This window comes from Syngnathoides biaculeatus, chromosome 19 (genome assembly GCF_019802595.1).
Source record: "Syngnathoides biaculeatus isolate LvHL_M chromosome 19, ASM1980259v1, whole genome shotgun sequence".
NCBI lineage: Eukaryota > Metazoa > Chordata > Actinopteri > Syngnathiformes > Syngnathidae > Syngnathoides > Syngnathoides biaculeatus.
In genome coordinates this window covers 11,426,667-11,448,700 of record NC_084658.1, presented here as the reverse complement: position 1 = coordinate 11,448,700, position 22,034 = coordinate 11,426,667, and the positions used below count along the sequence as shown (strand labels likewise).

At 42.4% G+C, this 22,034-nt stretch overlaps 1 protein-coding gene across 3 annotated transcripts; it reads left to right on the top strand.

Moving 5' to 3' along the window:
* The first annotated feature begins 1,857 nt into the window (after positions 1-1,857).
* Positions 1,858-19,101, top strand: LOC133492840 (rho guanine nucleotide exchange factor 4-like). 3 transcript variants are annotated; one of them, XM_061805603.1, is made up of 12 exons: positions 1,858-2,078; positions 2,807-2,936; positions 9,566-9,714; positions 13,801-13,980; positions 14,123-14,323; positions 14,509-14,688; positions 14,770-15,002; positions 15,958-16,087; positions 16,178-16,309; positions 17,687-17,930; positions 18,091-18,168; positions 18,253-19,101. In XM_061805603.1, the coding sequence occupies exons 1-12, from the start codon at positions 2,019-2,021 to the stop codon at positions 18,408-18,410; spliced, it is 1,875 nt and encodes a 624-aa protein (XP_061661587.1). In that variant the 5' UTR covers positions 1,858-2,018; the 3' UTR covers positions 18,411-19,101. The 3 variants fall into 3 exon arrangements, with proteins under 3 accessions (XP_061661587.1, XP_061661589.1, XP_061661588.1); XM_061805605.1 differs by lacking the exons at positions 1,858-2,078; positions 2,807-2,936 and adding an exon at positions 9,212-9,334 and having other exon boundaries at positions 13,832-13,980; positions 14,509-15,002; XM_061805604.1 differs by lacking the exons at positions 1,858-2,078; positions 2,807-2,936 and adding an exon at positions 9,212-9,334 and having other exon boundaries at positions 14,509-15,002.
* Positions 19,102-22,034: the final 2,933 nt, after the last annotated feature.

Sequence of the window (22,034 nt, the reverse complement as noted above, 5' to 3'; positions counted from 1 at the left end):
TCGTGCTGATATCTACCCTGCGACTGACTGGCGACCAATTCGGGGTGTAGTCCGCCTTTTGCCTGAAGCTAGCTGGGATAGGCTCCAGCTTTCCCGCGACCCTTGTGAGGATAAGCGGCTTGGATAGTGACATGACGTTTGTCGTCAATGCCAGCATGCCGGGAGTGACGTCATAGGTCCTTAGGTCATCCATCAAACATTTTAATATTTCCCCAGTAGAGTATTATTACTCTTTAATTAATGTCATTCAGCTGTAGGACACTAGTACAAAAATGCAACGAGTGCACTGAGTTGTCTTACTAGTGACGGCCCATATAGAGTACTATAGATTTTTTTTCCACCTCCAAATAATGCTCGCATTAGATAGTCTTTATGAATAAGTGAAAAGACTTACTTCAATCAATAGCCGTCAATTGATTGACAGTATGCGTGGCCCCAATGAATTTAGATGAATGCATTTTGCATGAATGGCTTTCTTCAATGGGCAGAGGCGTAATGCCCTCCTTGACTTTACGGGCCTCGTATTTATAGCACGGCATCTTAGTGTCTGTTCCTATTATCGCAGAGATCACCACGTACATCCTTTTTTTTTTTTTTTTTAGGGAGGATTAAGCCACTGTAGGAGGATCACTGGGAAAACAAACAAAACAAAAAAATAAAAACATGGAGGGAAATGCTTTCTTTTTGCCGACAAAAGAGCTTCAATACTACTGACGAAGGAAGAAAAGGGTCATTTGAAATTTGGAGGTTTTACTTCAGGGGACCTAAAATGAAGGGAGGACCTGGGCAAGGTACAGCCATGGAGTATTACGGGTCCAGACTCAGCGAGTATTTGCGTCTACATTAATGTGGGACCATGGGAGCAGTGCTAAGCTGGTTTTCGACTCGTTTTTACATTCTGGTGCTGGATGCAGCCTGCACGTTGATACACAGAAAAGTGAGTATAAGTACACATTTCATTTGCCCTAAGTTGTGCATCATCCTCATTTTGTTTTCTATCAGCTTGATCTACAAATCAGTCATTGCACAAATAACGTGAAAACATTCATGAATGAGATCTTATTTTCTTTGTAATAATCTAAGAATTGATTGATATAAGGCAGAAAATATTTGAGGCTTGTAAACCATTTACAAATGTCCTTTTAATCTCTTGGATTCATCCCATCTAATGTATATAAATAACTACGAGAACATATTTTTTTAAACATCCTTCGTATTCATCGAGTGATATGATTCACCAAAAAATATTTTCAAAAATTTTGACTGATTATTTTAGCAGTGGGTGGATTGATTAGCTAATAATATATTGCAACCGAGGAAAAAGTCTGTGCAACGTCTCCTCGTCCATCTGGCCCAAACGCCTCTCGAGATCAGATCGGCAAGTCATTCGTTCCAATTTTGAATCCCTGTGAAGTTAATTCTAAAACAAAACCACGAAGTGTATTTAGATCCAGAAGATCCTACTGGAGTACTTTACATTGGTTCTCAAAAGCATGTTTGTTTTTTTTAAATCTCTTCAGCCTAAAGAATCCCTTGAAGAACCCCCTCAGCTATTTAAAGCATCTGGGACAGAAGATTGTTGCTTAGGTGATAACTTCTTCAAAGTGAGCCAGAAAACGGTAGATGGAGGTTACACGTCTGAATACCGGACACATGCAGAGGAGGCCCACACGATTTCAGATTCAGGTCTTCGTCATGAGGTGGAGGATTCTCTCAACGGCCTGGTGGGACTTGAGAATGTCAAGGTTCGGCAGGCGGCGTCCGAAAGCTTCTGTATTGGACAGAGTAAAACCAGAAGGATAAAATCTTTATCTCTTCACCACAACCACAGAAAGGAGTTTGCTGTGTGTGAGGATGCAAAGAAAAACTCAGAAAATCCTACTGTCCCTTTGAAATCCGGCACTAGAGACACGTGTTCCATTGATAGCCGAAGCTATTCTATCGCAGAGAACCCCAAATCACGGCAAGACCAACAACAATCAAGTACCGGTCACGTTTACGTGGGATGCCGCGGAATAATGGAGCCAAATTGTTTAGATGTACCAAGTGCAAACAAACCTGGCGCCTTTAATTCAAAGGTAAATATCCTGCTTGAGGTAAGAGTTTTATTACCCACGATTTGAAGATAAGTCATGTGATTTGTGGAGAGCAGGTCAGTTGCAGCAACGTGGTAGCCTTGCAGTTCCTGGCATGTTTCGGTCTACGACTGCCTTGTTTCTTGACTCCTCGTCTTGTCTCTTTAAAGACGTTTACCGCAGACTACAAATACAACAGTATATGAACAAAGAGGGCATTAAAATTATAGCAAGGTGCAGGGTTGAGGTTAGAATTTTCTGGTCCCTCGTATATTGTGATTGGAGACGAGCTACCCAATGTATTCTGCAGAAATTAAGTAAACCATTACTCAAGAATGAGATGAGGTAGTAAAATGTAGAACACATCACCATGTAGAAAGTAATGGTAGCAATCACAGAGTGATAGATAGCTTACATCTTACTCTGTATCAGCTGCTTTAACTGCATCTTTGAGCTTGATCACAGCTACAGCATCAAGATCTTTTTACCTCGTTCTTTCCGGTAGATACCTCCACATCTCTAGGTTCTCTTCTACCTGCATCCCTGTTCTCACAGATCACAATGATAGTTGCAAACATCACTTGAGACTCTTGCCTGACCTCAATCAGAACCTCTGTCTCCGGCATCCGCACGTTAAAGCGCGTTCTTCAGTGTCCATTTGATTCCGCGGCACTCTGTAAGTTGATATCGATGAGGACGGCGATGAACAGATTTGCTTCTTATTTTGACAGACTAAAACCAGCGTTACCATTGGACCCACCAAGGCGTTCGGACGATTGTCCCTCAAGGACCATTGTTTCTCACATAGCACCCCGGTTGGTCTGGACTGTCTGGGCAGGAGAAGACACATTTCAAAGTTCTGTAAGTGTCTGTTCGCACAATCTATTTCATTTGTTCTATCACAAAGGCACTACCCCTATTTATATATACCGGCATATATTTATACATACACATTTCTGCACGTGAATTTGCCAGCCATTGACATAATCGAGGTTCAGAAACCCCCTGTGAATACCCCGGTGATGTCATCCTATACTGAAGAATTAGAGAGCGAGAGAGGGGAGCGAGATTAGCGGTAGCGAGGGAGGGTGGGAGGGAGGGCAGTGTGCAAATAGGGTGGAGAGAGACACAGAAGCAGGAGCAGAGAACGGAATGGAAGGAAGGATGGCTTGGTGTAACTCTCGCGTTTTGTGCACGGGGGTAGAAATAATCAGGCCGACAGCTGAAGCTTACCTCAGCGGATAGTGCAGCCTTAGTGGTTCGTCTTTGCGCAGTCTCCATGGTGGCAGAATAAACGACTTGCTCAGCCACTGAGCTTCATTTTACATCGCTCACTCCAGTTCCCCGGCTCGTTGTTTGTGTCTGCATCAAAATGCGGACCCATCAGTCCTCGAAAGGAAGTGCACCCCTGCCCAAGGACAGCTGTGGCAGCAGCGGAAGCTTAGGGGAGTCGCCGGGGTCCGACTCTAACGGAGCGTCCCTGACGAGCGGAACGGGTGACAGCATGGTGGACACCGGTGTCGAGGGTGGCGGATGTATCAGGGGATTTGAAGGTAGCCTGAGCGGCACTTTGAAAGGTGTGCTGTCTCGGTACTGGAGCTTGGAGAGTCTCCACTCAACCACAGGTAAACCAACCTTAATCTTTCCCTTCCTTTCAGTATTTATTCCAATTTTGAAACTCGAGTTCAGTCTCATTTCCTACCCATGATGCCCATCATCATGTCGTAATGATCAGCGGGTGGCAACAGGTTGACATGTCGTCATGAAGTTTGGGTTATCTTTGGGAAAAGATGGACGGTGACAGTGTCTCGCTCCTTTGTTTGTGTGTGTTTACCCAGACCTTCACAGTTTGGACCTTCTGATTTCAAATCTGATAGAAAATGGCACTGAATAGTTGAGGTCGAAGGTGAAATTGCAGAAATGCTGTCACAGACTACGGTGTACCAATTAAAAACAGTGAACTCTCATTTATCTTAGATGTTGCAGAATTCCATGCAGTAGTTGAAAGTCCAAATCCAAAACACACTTTTTAAAGGATTCTGCTGTTCGTACTCTGTCAAGAAATGTGATCGTGTAACGTAACTTTGATTAACTGCAAAGAAAAGCCTTTCTTGCAGATTTCACTAAATAAGGTTCAAGTTGTTTATTGGTCACTCCAGTTATTTATTGTAAAACTGACATAAAAAACGAAAGAGATTCAAACCAAAATGTTCAACCGAAGCATGAAATGAACCCCCACCGCAATGCTAACGTATAGAGTAATATGAAATGCCATAGACGGGGTAATAGAGATTAGCATATATACAGTGGAAAAAAATGAGTATTTGAACACCCTGCTATTTTGCAAGTTCTCCCACTGAGAAATCATTGGGGGGTCTGAAATTGTCATCATAGGTACATGTCCGCTGTGAGAGAATTTTTTTTAACGATTTGTGTGATACAGCGGCAAATAAGTATTTGAACACCTGTCTATCAGCTAGAATTCTAACCCTCAAAGACCTGTTAGTCCTCCTTTAAAAGTCCACCTCCGCTCCATGTATTATCCTGAACCAGATGATGTGAGGTCGTAAGTTGCATAAAGACACCTGTCCACCCCATACAATCAGTAAGACTCAAACTTGTAACATGGCCAAGACCAAAGAGCTGTTCAAAGACACCAGAGACAAATTTGTACAACTCCACGCGGTTGGAAAGGCCTACGGAAAAATTCCCAAGCAGCTTGGTGAAAAAAGGTGTGCTGTTGGAGCAATTATTAGAAAATGGAAAAAGCTAAACATGACGGTCAATCTAAATCAGAGTGGAGCCCCGTGCAAGATATCACCTCGTGGGGTCTCAATGATCCTGAGAAAGGTGAGGAATCAGCCCGGGACTACACGACAGGACCTGGTCAATGACCTGAAAAGAGCTGGGACCACCGTTTCCAAGGTGACTCTTGGTAATACACTAAGATGTCATGGTTTCAAATCATGCAAGGCACGGAAGGTTCCCCTGCTTAAACCAGCACATGTCAAGGCCTGTCTTGAGTTTGCCAGTGACCATTTAGATTATTCAGAGGAGTCATGGGGGAAAATTTTGTGGTTAGATGAGACCAAAATTGAACTTTTTGGTCACAATTCCACTAATCGTGTTTGGAGGAAGACGACTGATGAGTTCCATCCCAAGAACACCGTCCCAACTGTGAAGCATGGGGGTGGTAGCATCGTGCGTTCGGGGTGTTTTTCCTGCACATGGGACAGGACGACTGCACTGCATTAAGGAGAGGATGACCGCGGCCATGTATTGTGAGATTTTGGGGAACAACCTCTTTACCTCAGTCTGAGCATTGAACATGGGTCATGTCTGGGTCTTTCAACATGACAATGACCAGAAGTACACAGCCAGGAAAACCAAGGAGTGGCTCCGTAAGAAGCATATCAAGGTTCTGGCATGGCCTAGCCAGTCTCCAGACTTAAATCCAATAGAAAATCTTTGCAAGGAGCTGAAACTCTGTGTTTCTCAGCCACAGCCCAGAAACCTGTCTGATCTAGAGAAGATCTGTGTGGAGGAGTGGGCCAAAATCCCCTCCTGCAGTGTATGCAAACCTGGTGAACAACTACAGGAAACATTTAACCTCTGTAATTGGAAACAAACGCTACTGCACCAAATATTAACATTGGTCTTCTCAGGTGTTCAAATACTTATTTGCAGCTGTATCACACAAATAAATCATAAAAAAAAAATCATACATTGTGATTTCTGGATTTTTCTTTTTAGATTCTCTCTCTCACAGTGGACATGCACCTACGATGAAAATTTCAGACCCCTCCATGATTTCTAAGTGGGAGAACTTACAGTATAGCACAGTGTTCAAATATTTATTTTCTTCATATATATATATATATATATATATAATATATATATATATACATATTTATATACACATAAATACATACACACACACACACACACACACGGTAATTATAAACCTTCAAATAACTGCATAACTGCTTCTTTAAGACACGGAGCAGCACCACAATACATTGGATAGGAAAAGTCTACACACCCCTGTTCACCAGATCTTTGTGATGTAGAAAAACAGACATGGATGCAAAAATTGAATTACATTCAAGCTCATGTTCAATGAGTCGGCCCACACCTGCCAGAGTTTAAAGTACCTCTGATTAACTCGGAATAAAGGTCAGATGTTCTAGTAGGCTTTTCCTGGCTTTGGAATAGTTCTGCCACATTTGAAAAAAGATAGCATGATGCTATCATTGCCATAACTTCTCTGTCACAATTTTTTTGTATTTCTACCCGCAATGAGCATTGTTGTGATTGTCCCAAACAGTTTTTTTTGGAATTATGGCCAGATAATTAAAGCTTGGTTCCACTGGACTGTCACATTTTTCCACGTTTTGAAGATTTTTGTTCGAAATTTGAATGGTTGAATCAGTCAAGAAATGTGGAAGGAGAAGGTCAATATGTAAAATGTTTTAATTTGGGAATATTATTGGGGTACTTTGGGAAAGTGATTAAATCATATTATGAAAAAGTCAAACTGCTTTACCCATCACTCCTGAATATTGAAGGTAAGGTTTGAAACTCATTTGAACCTTGCTGAAAAATGAACAATTTGTTGCCCTAAAAAAATGTAATGTACATAATGTCAGTGCAACAAGATGTCGCGTCCATGAAAACATTTTCTGTTTGAAATGCTGAGGGGTGGAAGGGAAGCATGTCTGAAAGCATCAATCAGAGGGAAAAAAAAAAATAGATGGCACAATGGTCTCTTGGATATAGGTCATTGTAGAATAGCCATTCATCCTGAGCGACTTCATCTCCTACCTCGACTGAGTTTCAGACATTTATTAAAACAGTGAGCAAAAAACGAAGCCAACATTTATAAGTAACTTTTTCCGCCAAAGCGCACGCTTGTACATTTCCGAGAATTACATTGCAAAATGGGTTCTCCTTTCTCGGTCGGGTCTATTTCTCACCTTCGTCGCGCATTGTGCAAAACCCTTCGGCGATCTGTTTCCGTTATTCATCTTGAAACAGGAAGCGCAGACGTACACAAAATAAGATAAAAATGGTGTTCTGCAAAACGTGTTTAAGAATCGTGATTAATGGAAAGGTCATCGTCACAAATATTGAATATTGAAATTTCGTAATGCAATGTTTTTGTGTCTTATGTTGAACCTTAAGTACTCCTTGAGTCATTGCACAAAGGCTGCTGTATGGTACTTGCAGTTGTTATATGCATAACGCAGAAATGGTTCCATTTCATACGGATCATTTTGGTAACAATCTAGAGTGCTTCCCGCCGGCGTTTGGCTGTCTTTTCTTCCGTGTCGCTTGCTTGCCTCTACTTGCAGAACTCGAGCCCGGAGTGTGGGGGGGGAAAAAAAAAGTGAGTGCCCCTAAAGACAAGGAAGCGTTTTAGCTCGCTCGGCCAGCAATACGCACACTACACATTATTCTATAATATGTCCCCTTTAAGAACCATTCACTGCCATTGACAGCTATGTGTGTCCAACATGGCAGTTTTGCTCATTGATTGTTGAAATAGATGAGTCATTTCAGAATTATGAAGTTCTGAGGACCGGGTTTCAAATCCTAGCACCACCTGAGTAGAGTTTGCATGTTCTCCCCATGCCTGCATCGGTTTTCTGCGGGGGCTCCGGTTTCTTACCACATCCCAAAAACCTGCACCATTAAGTGTAGACTCTAAATTGCCCGTAGGTGTGATTGTGGCTGTTTGTCTCTGTGTGCCCTGCAATTGGCTGGCAACCAGTTCTGGCCCAAAGAAAGCTAGCATAGGTTCCACCTCTCCCACGACAATCGTGAGGATATGCAGCTCAGATAATGGATGGATGATTAATCTAAGTGTTAACTTTCCGTGCCCTGAAGTCACATTCTTTGGACAGGTGAAGCCAAGGTTAACTTAAGAATGCTGTGAAGATAAAATATGGCGTGAGACAGGAAACCGCTCGTTAGCCAAAGCACACCACACTGTGTGTTAAAAACATTGGAAGTAATATTATGCCATAAATTCGTCTTAAAATGTGATCTGATCTTCATTTATTTCACAACAGTAGACAAACACTTTTACTAATACCAACCAATTCGATCTACATGTTTATCCTGAACGTAGCATGTAAATGTCAAAGTGCTGGGAACAAAAATTATAATATGCGAAACTATGGATTTAATAAGTGGACAAGCCACTCCTGGCAGCAAAAAACAACCAAATTCCTGTCGATTCAGATCTGAGTCAGGTGAAAATTTTGAACACGATTGAAGAATGCCCAGAAGTATGAACATATTCATCATTTGCCACGCATGACATCGTTACGACTGATAAAGGATTTTACCGCGGCAAAGAAAATCTGTAAATTGCGTTTTGTTTTCATTAGTCCCAAAGTGTCCCACATTTTTCCCTGGCAACGACTTGCAAAGGCGTTGTTGGTGATGCCTCTGATGAGGAGTGACAGCGAGAGTATTTTTAGCTTCTTTGATAGGTAGCCACGAAGTACAGACGTCTCCTAGGGTGTCGAGACTAAATGCAGTAACAGAGCTGCATAATTACATCCCCTCTCTTATATGAAACAATATTGAGCCCTCCATCCATAACCTTTACTGTGTCTATTTTCTGCAAGGCTGAGGCCTATCATAGCTGAATGTGGGGGGATGTTTTATTTGCCATATCATATATTTTGCTTTTTTTTTTTGGCGCAACCCTACATAAGTAAAAGACACACACAAAAAATGGTGACTAAATCCTGTAGAAATTATTAAATTAAATGCAATTTAATGCAAGTCAATGCTAATTTTTGCTCGATTTTGCTCGAGTAGAGATGCTAGCTGTGTTAGCTGCCATGCTAGCTGGCCAAAACAAGCTTCGCAATGTAAATAATAAAAAAAAGAATATCTTTAATTGGTTTGCCTGGGATTTAGTGACACAGTCCATTAAAGGTGAAATCATTGGAGAAATAGAAAAGATGATTTATCTTGATCTAACCATGGTCAGAGCAATTAGCTTGATGATGTCATTCCGGCAAAGATGATGTCACTTCTGAGTCACAGCGCTCACTTTTTTTTTTCTCTTCCTCTTGTCAGAAAAAAAAATAAAAATAATTCTACCAACACGGTTCCATGAATTTTTGAGAGATAATTTCAAAGTGTAACAAGTACTGCTTCAAATATTTTTAAAATGACGACAAAGTCATGCGAGAAATGTTAGCTGATTTAAGATGTATTTTATCTGTTATATTTGACATGTAAGTATTACATCAAGATGGATGGACAGGGGACACAAAAAGCCATTTTGGAAGGTGTTCACTAGCTATTTTGTATGTTGAATTATATTTTGAGAATCCCAAAAAGCCCATTAGGGTTTTCAGCAAAGCTAAAATAAAATGAAAAGATTAATGAGCAGCACATATTTGATTGAACTGGAATTGCCCGTGTTTCTTTACCTTATGTCGCTTTCACCCGTATTCCATCTGCAGCGACTTTGCCTGAAGGGGCCTCCCAGAAGTCCAGGTCCGGAGAAGAGCTGGGCAGCGAGGAAGACCTGCTGTATGAAGAGTTCTGCAGTTCAGTTCACTGTTTCGGACATCCAGGAGGTGGTGGGGGAGAGCAGCTGGCTGTCAATGAGGTATTTCCTAATACAGATCGTTGTGGGATGAAGAATTCCATATCATAATCATTCAAAACAAAGCAAATTGGTTGGGTGTAGCGCATTTCATACACGTGGTAACTCAATGTGCTTTACATGATTAAAGGCATTTGAAAACAGATAAAACATTTAAAACAGGACAAAAACAACAAAAATGACAAACAAAATATATATAAAAAAGAAAAAAAAAACGCATACAGTGCAAGTAATATGACCAAAAAGTGGATATATTCTAAAAAGCATGAAAAAAAAAGAGGAAGAGTTTTCAACCTGGATTTCAAAACATTCACACTTGGGGCTGACCTCACCTCTGTTGGTAACTTATTATTATTGTGTGCAGCATAATAGCTAAATGCTTCTTCACCATGTTTGCTTCGGACTCTGCGCGCCACTATTTGACGTGTGTGAGTTGATCTCAGAGCTCTACCGGGTTTGTATTCCATAAGCATTTCTTTCATGTATTCAGGACATAAATCATTTAGTTATTTATAGACCAGTAGCAGAACTTTAAAATTTATTCTCAAGCTGACTGGAAGCCAGTGCAAGGACTTTAGGATTGGAGTTCTACGCTCTGATCGCTTTGTTTTGGTCAGAACTGTATGAGGTGCTGCTATTTAATTCTCTTTTTTGGGAGTCTAATCAGAAGACCGTTACAATAGCCAAGCCTACTTGAGATAAAAACATGGATGAGGTTTTCCTGGTCTGCTTGAGACAAGACTTCCCTCTAGATATGTTCTTCAGATGGTAGAAGGCAGTTTTTGTGATTGATTTGATATAATTGTTGAAAGTCAGATCAGAATCAATCAGAACACCAAGGTTTCGGACTTGGTCTTTGTTTTTTAAAGATAGTCCAGGTGTTTAATAACAGTAATTCTCTTTTCTTTATTGCCAAAAACAATTGTCTCAGTTTTGTTGTGATTCCGTTGAAGAAAATTTAGGTTCGTCCAGTTATTTATCTGATTTGGACAGTTGCACGATACCTCAAGTGAACTGTAGTCATCTGGAGACACTGCTCAATATAACTGTGTCATCTGCATAGCTCTGGTAGTCAAAATTAAAGTTTTGAAGAATTTGACCCAAGGGTAGCATACACAGGCTGAACAGGAGAGGTCCAAGAACGGACCCTTGAGGAACCTCACCAGTCACTGCCATTCACTTAGACCGAGCACCTCCAATCGTCACAAAGTCGCTCCTTTCCTCCTGGTGGGACCTAAACCATTTAAAGACCATTCCACTTAGTCCTACCCACATTTCAACCTGCTTAGCAGCATATTGCGATCTACCGTATAAAAAGCCGCGCTGCGATCCAACAAGACCAAAATTAGACTTTAAGGTAAAAGAATATTGAATATTATATTTTATAATCACTGCATAAAAATGAATCATTGGATTTCAATGGTTTTCCCCAATGAAAACTCCACTGTGCTACAAATATCACAAAAATCAGCTAGATTTTGCATGATTTGTAAATTTCATTTGGTATACCTGGAGATTTTCTTTAATCCTTCAAATTTGGCATGGTTGTCAATAACACTTTTCACCGTCGTGTGTCAAATTGTATTATCACCCTTACGGCGATTTCTAAATGTAAAGTTGAACGCCGCTGCACGTGTGCACACGCACGAGTGCTTCCCTTCGAGATTCGATTCATTGTTTAGCTCTATTCTCCACGGCCCCCCGCCCCTCCTCCCATTTACATGCCTCGCTACCCGACAACGCACCCCCCCCCCCACCTCTCCTCATCAGAGGTTGCTAAGGCGCAGCCTCAGCCGTTCTGGTATCCAATGTACGCTCGCATAGTCCAGATCCTGATTGGCTGCTGGCTCTGCAAGGGTGTGCGCAGAAAAAATAGCAAGGAGAGGAAGGCAAAAAAAAAAAAAAGAAAAAAGGGCGATCCTGGAGGGCTCGGGCAGAGCTTCTCCAGAGCATCCTTTTTTAACACTTGGCTGGGAGAGAGCAAACGATCATTTTTTACATTTTGGATGTTTTTGGATCAATGGAACAGGAGGATGACGACCACTTGAAAAAGAAGAGGAAACACACATGACAAACAATAAGAGGAGATATGAGAATAAACAATGGAAATGCAGCGTCAGTTTTTGCCACACGTCCTGATATTTTGAGCAGCAAAAGGAAAACGAGGAAGAGCGGTGCGAGAATTGAGAAGAGAAAAGGAGGGGCCGTTCGGTACGTCGCGCCGCGAAAGCCACAAATAGCTCCACGACACGCATATTTTCTCGAAGCCTCCACCGGCAGGCCGGAGCTCCTGTAAACGTCGGCAAAGTGGCAGGAGGAGGAGAAGAGGAGGCATCGGCCACAACCGGGGGAGCTGGGGGAAAGGCGCCGAGGGCCGGCGACGACCAAGACGGCCGGGGACGGGGACGCGAGGACCCGGTGTGGTGCGGGGGCTCGGTGCTGAGGGGAAGCAGACGGAGGAGGTGTGGAGCCCCGAAGCCGGAGGAGGCGGACACCACGGAACTGATGGCTCGGGGCAGCGGTTCGGGGAGGTGGAGCAGGCAGAGGATGGGATTTGTCAACACCGTGCTGCGCTGCAACCTCCCGCCCGAGACGCAAAAAGTGGTCGTCTTCTTCATCATGATGCTGCTCATCATCATCAACGTGGTGCTCATGTTTCTGTTGGCCTTCCAGTAGAACGCGGGGGCCACACCTCGCGTTTTTCACAAAACCAAAACCAGAATGTGTCCGTCGGTGAACGACGGCTGCCTTTTTTTTTTTTTTTTTTTGAGGAGGCTCGCATCTGGGATTGACGGCCGCCCGAAATGATGAAACTGCTTCGAGGCAGGAGAGAATGAAGAGCTTTTATTTTGAGGTGGGATGATGTGATTTTCTTTTTTTGGGTCTAAAACACACTTGGGGTGTTTGGTCGACCCAGCCCACTCTTTGCCTCTACGTGTAACTTCCATTTCACTGGCAAGTGCTCAACATTGCTCAGATTTTTAAAATTTCATGTTTTTATTTTGATCCTTGCTGTTCAGAGCTGCTAGAAACACAAAAAATGTTTTTCAGTCTAAATGGACTGAAAAGAACGAGTGCTTTGCCACCATCTTGTGGAATCGGCAGGCAATTATAAAAACCTTTGTGGGGGGGGGAGTCAGTTTCGCTAACACCGGGGGAAAAATTGGATTCATGTTTACTCGCGTCTGATGAATTTCTCTGCGTATTTCTGCTCTCCTGCCTTTGCTTCAATGACAAATGTTACTATACGGCGTGTGTCAGAAAAGTACCAGGACTGGGATTGCACAAGATACTTTTCAAACCCGAACTACGATGAAGCTCCTGTGACGTTAGCGTCTTTCAGTGCTCGAGAAGAGGCGAGGGCTGCGGGAGGGCCACACGTGGCTGCGTCTCCACGGCAACACAAATGCTAACAACTCCCTGACCTGATTCTCTGATTGTTTACAATTTCCACTCGTTTTCAAGACAAGCACGACACCAACATGGCCGGAGCTGCTTTGGACCCCGGAAGAATCCAACTGGGAGTCCGAGATGGAGAAACACGCATTGGATTTTAAAGATATCTTTGTGACACCACTCCTGGAAATTTTCTAACACGCTTTCGTATTCATAACCTGAAAGAAATTCCACTGAAACCAGCTTCAATGTCTTTATGATTTATACTTGGCAAAACGTAAAACTTCATTTTCAAGACACTGTTTTATAACCCAGTTATAGTTTTCTGGGAGGTACGCCGTCGTTTTCTTCGCTGGTCCTGGCCTCGACTACCGTGTGCTTACTGAATCTTCACTTTTGTCTTCTTGAACCTGAAATTGATTTTCGAACCTGTTTTGATGTAATGAAACAATAAAAACATTGTTTGAAACCATCTGTCTTTATTTTGTTCGTGTGTTACATTGCAAGTTCAGGTTGTACGGACCCATAGAGAAGGTACAGCAGAGGGTTTTCCTTATTTCTATGTTTTTTTTTTCAACTCACTGCACCGATGTCGGAACCACAGTAATATCCGCTCACTGTAATTTCTGCTTTTAAGTCATCTCCCCCATGTCGGCACGCGTTTGATCTGGATCTACCGACGCTTCCCCGCAGCTTATCAGCGATGGCAATGTGGTGTGCGCAGAGGCACTCTGGGACCACGTCACCATGGACGACCAGGAGCTCGGCTTTAAGGCTGGCGACGTCATCGAAGTAGTGGACGCCACCAACAAACAGTGGTGGTGGGGGCGCATCATAGACAATGAGGGATGGTTTCCGGCCTGCTTCGTTCGGGTGAGTCGAAGGGACGGAAAGAAACTACAACAGCAGCTGGGCGTGTCCTTGGGTTCCGGCTTGGCTCCGATGGTGTGGTTACAAATGAAATTCAAAACATGATTCGGTGTTTCAATTTGTGCATGGTGCTCTCCCGGTTTAGTTGCGTGTGAACCAGGACGAGCCGGCAGAGGACTTCGAAGCCCACCTGGAGGTGGGCGAGTCCGCAGGGGGCAAAGAATGGGGTCTCGGATTGTTGTTGGGACCAGGACTGCCCAGCAAGGAGCAGATGAGGGCAAAGGTCATCAATGAGATTATGAACACGGAGCGAGATTACATCAAACACCTCAAAGACATCTGCGAGGTCTGGGGTTTGATTTTGCTTGGACGTTGTTGTACTTTAACCGCACCACCGCCAATATTGTAAAATTATTTTTAGATATTATGATGCATTCTCTTGAAAATTCGCTTCGACAATTTGTTCAGTTATCAGTTAACCCCCCCAAAAATGTAGCCTATAATTCTGCCCCCGTCTTTTTCTCTCATTAGGGTTACATCAAACAGTGCCGCAAGAGGACGGACATGTTCACGGAGGAGCAGCTTCACACCATCTTCGGCAACGTTGAGGAGATCTACAAGTTCCAGAGAAAGTTCCTGAAAATCCTCGAGAAGAAGTACAACAAGGAGCAGCCTCATCTGAGTGAGATCGGCTGCTGCTTCCTTGAACACGTAAGCGCACACGCTCGGGAACGAGAACACTTTTTACAACCCAGCCGCCTCAAACTCCTCATACGTCCGTTTTCCGCGCAGCAAGTTCATTTCCAGATCTACTCGGAGTACTGCAACAATCATCCCAACGCCTGCATCCAGCTGTCCTTGCTGATGAAAGTCAGCAAGTACGTGTTCTTCTTCGAGGCCTGTCGACTCCTCCAAAAGATGATCGATATTTCTCTGGATGGATTCTTGCTCACGCCGGTCCAGAAGATTTGCAAGTATCCGCTGCAACTAGCCGAGCTGCTCAAATACACCAACCCGCAGCACAGGTGACCGAAAGTGTTAACAACATTCAAGCACGGGTTCAGATACTCTACACAGGGGGTCCTCGGGTCAAGACGGTCTCAACCTAAGATATTTCGACTTTACAACGCCCGTCCTCGTCCGCCATTTTGTCTGGCTAACGCTTGCCCGTGTTTATGCGCCGGGAATATCTTTGCATTTTTTGCCCTCCTTTTTAGACATTATCGGCCCAAAGAAGAAAGCTGTCTTTTAGCAATGCTTCTGCAACCAAAAGAAAATCCACTACCATGGAAACGAAGCTCAAGATCATGAAAAGATCGGCGAAAGGAGAGATACCAACACCACCAAGGCTTCAGTCGGTCGACCGTGGTGACAATTATTAAAGACAAAGCCCGTATTTTAGCGTATGTGAAGGGTTCCGTTCCTGTGTCTGATACAATGATCACAAAACCAGGTTCTATGATACTTGTCGAGATGGAGAGGATTGAGGACCAGTTTCCTTTGCAATAGCAAAGCACACCCTCCCCTCCATCTTCTCCATCCACCTCACGGCAGTTATGCTCAGTACATCATCTTGTTTATTTCAATTCATTTCAACTATAAGGTGCAACTAAAAGGCCTTTAATTTTCTCAAAAGCCGACCGTGCGCCTTATATATGGATCAATATTGAGCCTTTAGTGCAGCTCCATCTAATGGATGCATAATGTCAACCCAGCCTCTGCTGTAGCACCTTATAATGCGGTGCGCCTTATAATCAGGTGCACCTTATACTGCAGAAATTACGGTATTTGTTTTTTGATACAAAGTATTTTGATGTAAATTCGAGTTGAGACGCTACTCTAGGAACGGATCTCAGTTATAGACTGAGGACTCCCTGTATAAGTATTCATAGCAGTGAAGCACAACATATACTGACAAAAAGACACGCCAACGTAAGATTCGGTCCCGATCTGAACTGCTCGCTGCTATTTTGTCCTTAGGGAGTACAAAGATGTGGAGGCTGCCCTAAACGCAATGAAGAATGTAGCCAGGCTCATTAATGAGAGGAAACGCCGTCTTGAGAATATTGAAAAGATCGCCCGATGGCAGAGTTCCATAGAGGGCTGGGAGGTATGCACCACGGGAGAGTTGTTGTTCAGTCCAACGCTATATGGATGATAAATAGCATGACGCATTTCATACGCCTTTATTTCTGTGCAGGGTTCAGATGTTTTAAGCAGGAGCTCTGACCTCATCTTCTCGGGAGAGTTGACCAAACTGTCTCTGCCGCATGCCAGGAGTCAGCAGAGAATGTTTTTCCTCTTTGACCATCAGATCGTGTACTGCAAAAAGGTTAGCGCGCTGCTTTCGTAGCATTGCTTAAAACCGAGTAAGCGCCGTTGACAGCCAACCTTCTTCTTCTTTTCCTTTCGGCTTGTCCTGTTAGGAGTCGCATCTTCCTCTCTTACACCCACTGTCCTCATGTCTTTTCTTTGGTCTTCCTCTCGCTCTTTTGCCTGGCAACTCCATCCTCAGCACCCTTCTACCAATATACTCACTCTGTCGCCTCTGGACATGTCCAAACCATCAAAGTCTCCTCTCTCGAACCTCGTCTCTAAAACATCCAACTTTGGCTGTCCCTCTAATGAGCTCATTTCTGATCCTATCCAAACTGTTCACACCAAGCGAGAACCTCAACATCTTCATTTCTGCTACCTCCAGTTCGACTCCCTGTTGTTTCTTCAGGGCCACCGTCCTTAATCCGTACATCATGTCCGGCCTCACCACTGTTTTATAAATTTTGCCCTTCATCCTAGCGGAGACTCTTCTGCCGCATAGAACACCAGACACCTTCCGCCAACTGTTCCACCCTGCTTGGACCCGTTTCTTCACTTCTTTACCACACTCTCCATTGCTGTGTATTGTTGACCCCAAGTATTTGAAGTCGTCCACCCTCGCTATCTCTTCTCCGTGTAGCCTCACTCTAACCCCTCGACCCCTCACATATATTCTGTTTTACTTCAGCTAATCTTCATTCGTCTTCTTTCCAGTGCGTACCTCCATCTTTCTAATTGTTCCTTCACCTGCTCCCTGATTTCACTGGAGATCACAATATCATCTGCGAACAACATAGTCCAAGGGGATTCCGGTGTAACTTCATCATGTCAGCCTATCCATTACTACCGCAAACAGGAAGGGGCTCAGGGCGGATCCCTGATGCAGTCCCACCTCCACGTTAAATTCTTCCGACACACCTACGGCACATCACACCAGACTTGCGCATGCAGTACCACAGTTCCTCTCTTGGTACTCTGTCATAGGCTTTCTCTAGGTCTACAAAGACACAATGTAGCTCCTTCTGACCTTCTCTGTACTTTTAAATTTGCGTCCTCAATTAAAATACCGCATCTGTGGTACTCTTTCTAGGCATGAAACCATACCGTTGCTCGCAGATACTGACTTCTGACCCGAGTCTACCCTCCACTACTCTTCCCCATAACTTCATTGTGTGGCCCATCACCTTTATTCCGATAGTCCGACGCCGTCGACAGCCAACCGAAACATGAAAATCTTATTGCGCGCAGAAAACTACGTGTAGAATATTTAGTTCAGTTTCAAATCCCTTTGAAATGATGGGATGGAAAACGGGTACAGTAGACAGTATCAAGTCTGATGAAATGTAGTTTGATGATCATAATAATAAACAATTGTTCTTATTCACCACTGCAGGATCTCTTGCGCCGCGACATGCTGTACTACAAAGGTCGGCTGGACATGGACCGGATGGAGATCGTCGACGTCGAGGACGGCAAGGAGAGCCACTTTAACGTCAGCGTGAAAAACACGCTGCAGCTGCGCTCGCTGGCCGGCGACGAGGTTCACCTCCTGTGCGCCAAGAAGCCGGAACAGAAGCAGCGGTGGCTCCGGGCCTTCGCCGAGGAGAGGAGGCGGGTCCAGTCTGACCGGGATACAGGTCCGATGCGTTCACGTAAACGTTTTGTTGTATTTTTAAGAATAAATATACTCACGGCTAAGGGACAATAGTGTAGTATTATGAATATGAATCCACAAGTATTCATCTCACAGTCCATGTAAATCAGTATCTGTGCGGGTTTTATGATTTTTTTCCAAAGGTTTCACTCTCACCGAAGACCAGAAAAAACAAGCCATTCTAAACGCCTGCAGAAACTGCCTATCTGGAAAACCCAAAGGTGAGAAACCCAGCATAAATCGGTCGACAAATTCCCGCCAATTTCCGAAATGACGCAAATATAATTTCACCTCCGCTTCCTCAGTGGTGAGCAGACCCTACTACGATTTACTCCTGAGGCAGAAACACCCGTCCCTCCCCACGGCCTTACCCCAACAGCACGTCTTCATGCTGGAGGAACCCAAGCGCAAGGCCTCGACCTTCTGGCACAACATCAGCAGACTGACGCCCTTTAAAAAATAATTCGTGCGGGCAAACGGGAAACAAAGGGAACAGGTGTGGCTTCTTTAGGTCGGAGAAAAACGTGTATAGTAATTTTACAGATGTTTACGACGGAGGGAACTGGAAAACTTTACCGATTAAACTAATACAGGAACTTCACTCTGGTACTAATAGTACTACAAAGCTCTGTGCCGCTTCTCTCGCTACTTGTCGACAAAGCTACGTTATTTCCGCTAATATATATTTCCATTACTACGACGTTGTTTTTTTAATTGATGCCAACTGTTCACAGTGCCAGATTTTGTTTTCTATATTTTTGGTGGTGGTTGTTAAGTTTCTGGAGATTTTTTTTTTTCCCTGTGCGAAAACAAAATTATTAGACAAGCGTAATAAGACTGTAATAAGACTGTGATCCTCAAAGCTCAGTGGTAGACATGCAATGTTAAATGTGAAGTTTTTTTCATTTTTTCCCAGTACTACACAATGCAACTCCCAATCAATTTTTCTGACCGGTACTAAGATAGAAATCGTGGGTACGACACACAGTTGTGCGTTACGGTTTGGTTTCATTTCCGTTGGGTATTTTGTGATCCGGATCTGTCAGTAACCGACTCCGAACTATTTACTGTAACCATGTAACAGATGCAGTATGTAGTACATCTTTGTACACCGTACAATACATGTTGTGGAATGACTGAACTAAAAAGTTGTCCAAAGGCTCAAATTAAAACAACTCAATCGATGTTATACAATTACCCAAGTTTGATTATTGAGTCCCACTAAATAATACAAAAATTATTGATCCTACAAAATCCTCTATTGACATACTTGTTGGGTGGGGAGGGAAGGGGGGGGGTATTGGTCAATGAAAATAACTTATGACTACTAGAAAAACATCAAACCGTGCAAATAAAGTTCTCACTCATGGGGTTTATTATTAAACTGGGCATTACTAATTTTGCGCTCAGCTTCTGGAAATATTTATGACTTCACACAAAATATTAATCGACTAGACCACGATTATGTTTACTAATGATAATGATAAAAACGTCATCTTAGACATCGTCCCGGTTTGACGTTTCATTTGCTACCTCGTCACCTGGCAACTGTTGTCATGGCAGCACCAACAGCAGGCCAGTTATTTTTATGGCCAGACGGTGGCAGAAAAGCAGCAGAATGGATTTAATATTATTTTAGCTGAGAAATGACTTTTGAGTATTGCAATTCCATACATGCATGAAGTTACTGTGAACATAACGTAACATCTAGCTTTAATACAAATGTTGCATTTAACAACATTTATACTTTTCATTAAAAAGAACAACCACCTTTCTAAGAAGCCTTTATTATAATACATGGTACAAATTTATGATTTAAATATTCTAATTCACCATAACTTCATCTCAATGACTAATCCGAAAAATCATGAAGACTAATTTATAAGCAACGCTGAATGAAAGCGTCATAGCTTATCGCTGATTTTCAGGCCGATCCATAAAGCAAATTTGCGTCGTGATGGTGAATTCAGTTTTTGGAGCTTTGTATTTGTAATATGACCATTTGTGGAAATGCATAAGCATTGGTATATGTCCTCTGGATTTCTTCATGTATTTAATAAGCATATTATTAATTGTGATTAATTTATTATCATTATTATTACCATCATTAATTATTAGAATTATTGAATAATTTCTAAAAAAAAAAACTATACTGCAAAAGTGAATATTGTCTGGAGCTCATCGGAGTAAATCGAAAGTATCTGACAATTACGACTGCCCGCGATTCCTGTGGGATTTCAACGGGATTACGATTGGTTTCGCACTTTATCATGTGAGTAGGATGAGAATAAAAAAATATACATGGGTGTGCGTGGGATGATGTATCATTGCTTTCCCTATACAGTACTGTATAAGTAAGCAGTTGTTATATGACTACAGTGGTAGCTTGATTTACGAGTTTAATTCCTTTTTTAACCAAGCTGGTTACTCTGTTATTACATTACAAAAACTTGGGGAACTTGTAAATCAAGGTTCCACTCGATATGCTGTGTCTTTGTCTTTATTATTATTATTATTTTTTTTTTACATGCGTCTTTGAGGATCGAAATCTCAAAAGGGTCCGAATCTGGTTGCGTCGACATTTTGTGGCCTGGCAAAGGTTATAATACTGTAATAACAGCATTGTTGACAGAGTTTCTAACAAAGGCTAACACGCTGTTGATTGATTTTCAAACAACCTTCCAGGTGAGAACACACATAGCGTGTCCACTTTGCTGTGTAGTGCTCTTCTTATCTTTCTGTTTCAAAAGGGGCCCTCCAGGGTTCAATTCCAAGACCACTATTGTTCTCAATATACCTCTCACAGGACCCCATCTTAATCTCTGTCAAAGTCTACCTGCAAAAGTCTATTTGCTGTTTGGTATGATGACGATGCACACATGATAGTTTGCTTAATTTTTCACAATCTACTTTTGATCGGGGTATTAATATTGATCAGAACCGGTCTTTCAATCCGCACATTGAGGGAGTTGTTTGCTAAATAATAAGGATTCAAAGAAAATGTGAAAAAAATCATCCGTCTTTCCATCCATCCATCCACCCACCCATCCTCTTAGCTGCTCATCCTCACAAGGGTTGCGGGGAGCCTTTAAAGGGATGCATGTTGTCATTGTTTATTTGCCAAACTGGTTTCACTTTTTTGAGCTTATTGAGTGGAGATCAAAAAACTTTTAGCACAAACTTCATAGTTTTCCAAATACAAGCCTAGCAACCCCGTCGTTCTGCTATCTATAATAATATAATAATATCCTATCTATCGGCACAATTCAGTCTTTTAACATTGAACCCATCCGAGCATGTTCTCAATCACATAAAACCACCTGATTTTGTAATATTTTATTGTTGCACAAATGGCTCACTTGCATGGGCAATAATAAGAATTTCCAAAGCATCACCCAGTAAAAACCTTAGCAGGAAACATGAAGATTTTTTAAACATCAGCAAGATCGATACAGTGCTTGAACAATGAATCAACATGGGGTGTAAAACAAGACTGGAAGTCGACACGAAGGCCAAGAAACACCCAAGCTTGCTGTTTTTGTGCAGGCTGTTGTGAAAATGCGTTCTTATAACATAAGCAATAATTATTCGATTGGATATACTGTAGCTGAAGAAAAAAGTTAAAGTGGACATAAGTTATGCAAAAGTCGCTTTTTAGTTGTATCTAAATTGGGCAATTTACCTTTGGTGATAAGCCCGTTTCATGTGCCACGTACACAGATCAGCACAATTATTGAAAAGCGGAAGACAAAAAATAAATCCGTGGGGTATTTGGACATGTCACAAATGTTAAGACACTGTTTTAAATCATACAAAAAAAAAAAAAAAAAAAACCACACAAAATGTCTCATTTAAGTGCTTTTTATCTTAGATCTATCATTAAATAATTTATATAAATATATATACATCATTTTATATATTAATTCATTGGCATTTAAAAAATAAAAGAAACATCATGGCACATATAAGCAAATCCTTTGTAACAATCTTCTTTTTTTTTTTTTTAACCTTATATTAAGAGTTAATGCCACCCAGCTCACCGGATGGGTGGTCACATGTCGCAAACTAGCATAATAATAATTATAAT

What these genes read in the sequence shown, in the direction of transcription:
- LOC133492840 (XM_061805603.1), top strand. Translation starts at nt 2,019, where the DNA reads ATGGAGCCAAATTGTTTAGATGTACCAAGTGCAAACAAACCTGGCGCC. An exon ending in CTGGCGCCTTTAATTCAAAG is followed by an intron (nt 2,079 to 2,806) that starts GTAAATATCCTG and finishes TTATTTTGACAG; the next exon opens with ACTAAAACCAGCGTTACCAT. An exon ending in AAGACACATTTCAAAGTTCT is followed by an intron (nt 2,937 to 9,565) that starts GTAAGTGTCTGT and finishes TTCCATCTGCAG; the next exon opens with CGACTTTGCCTGAAGGGGCC.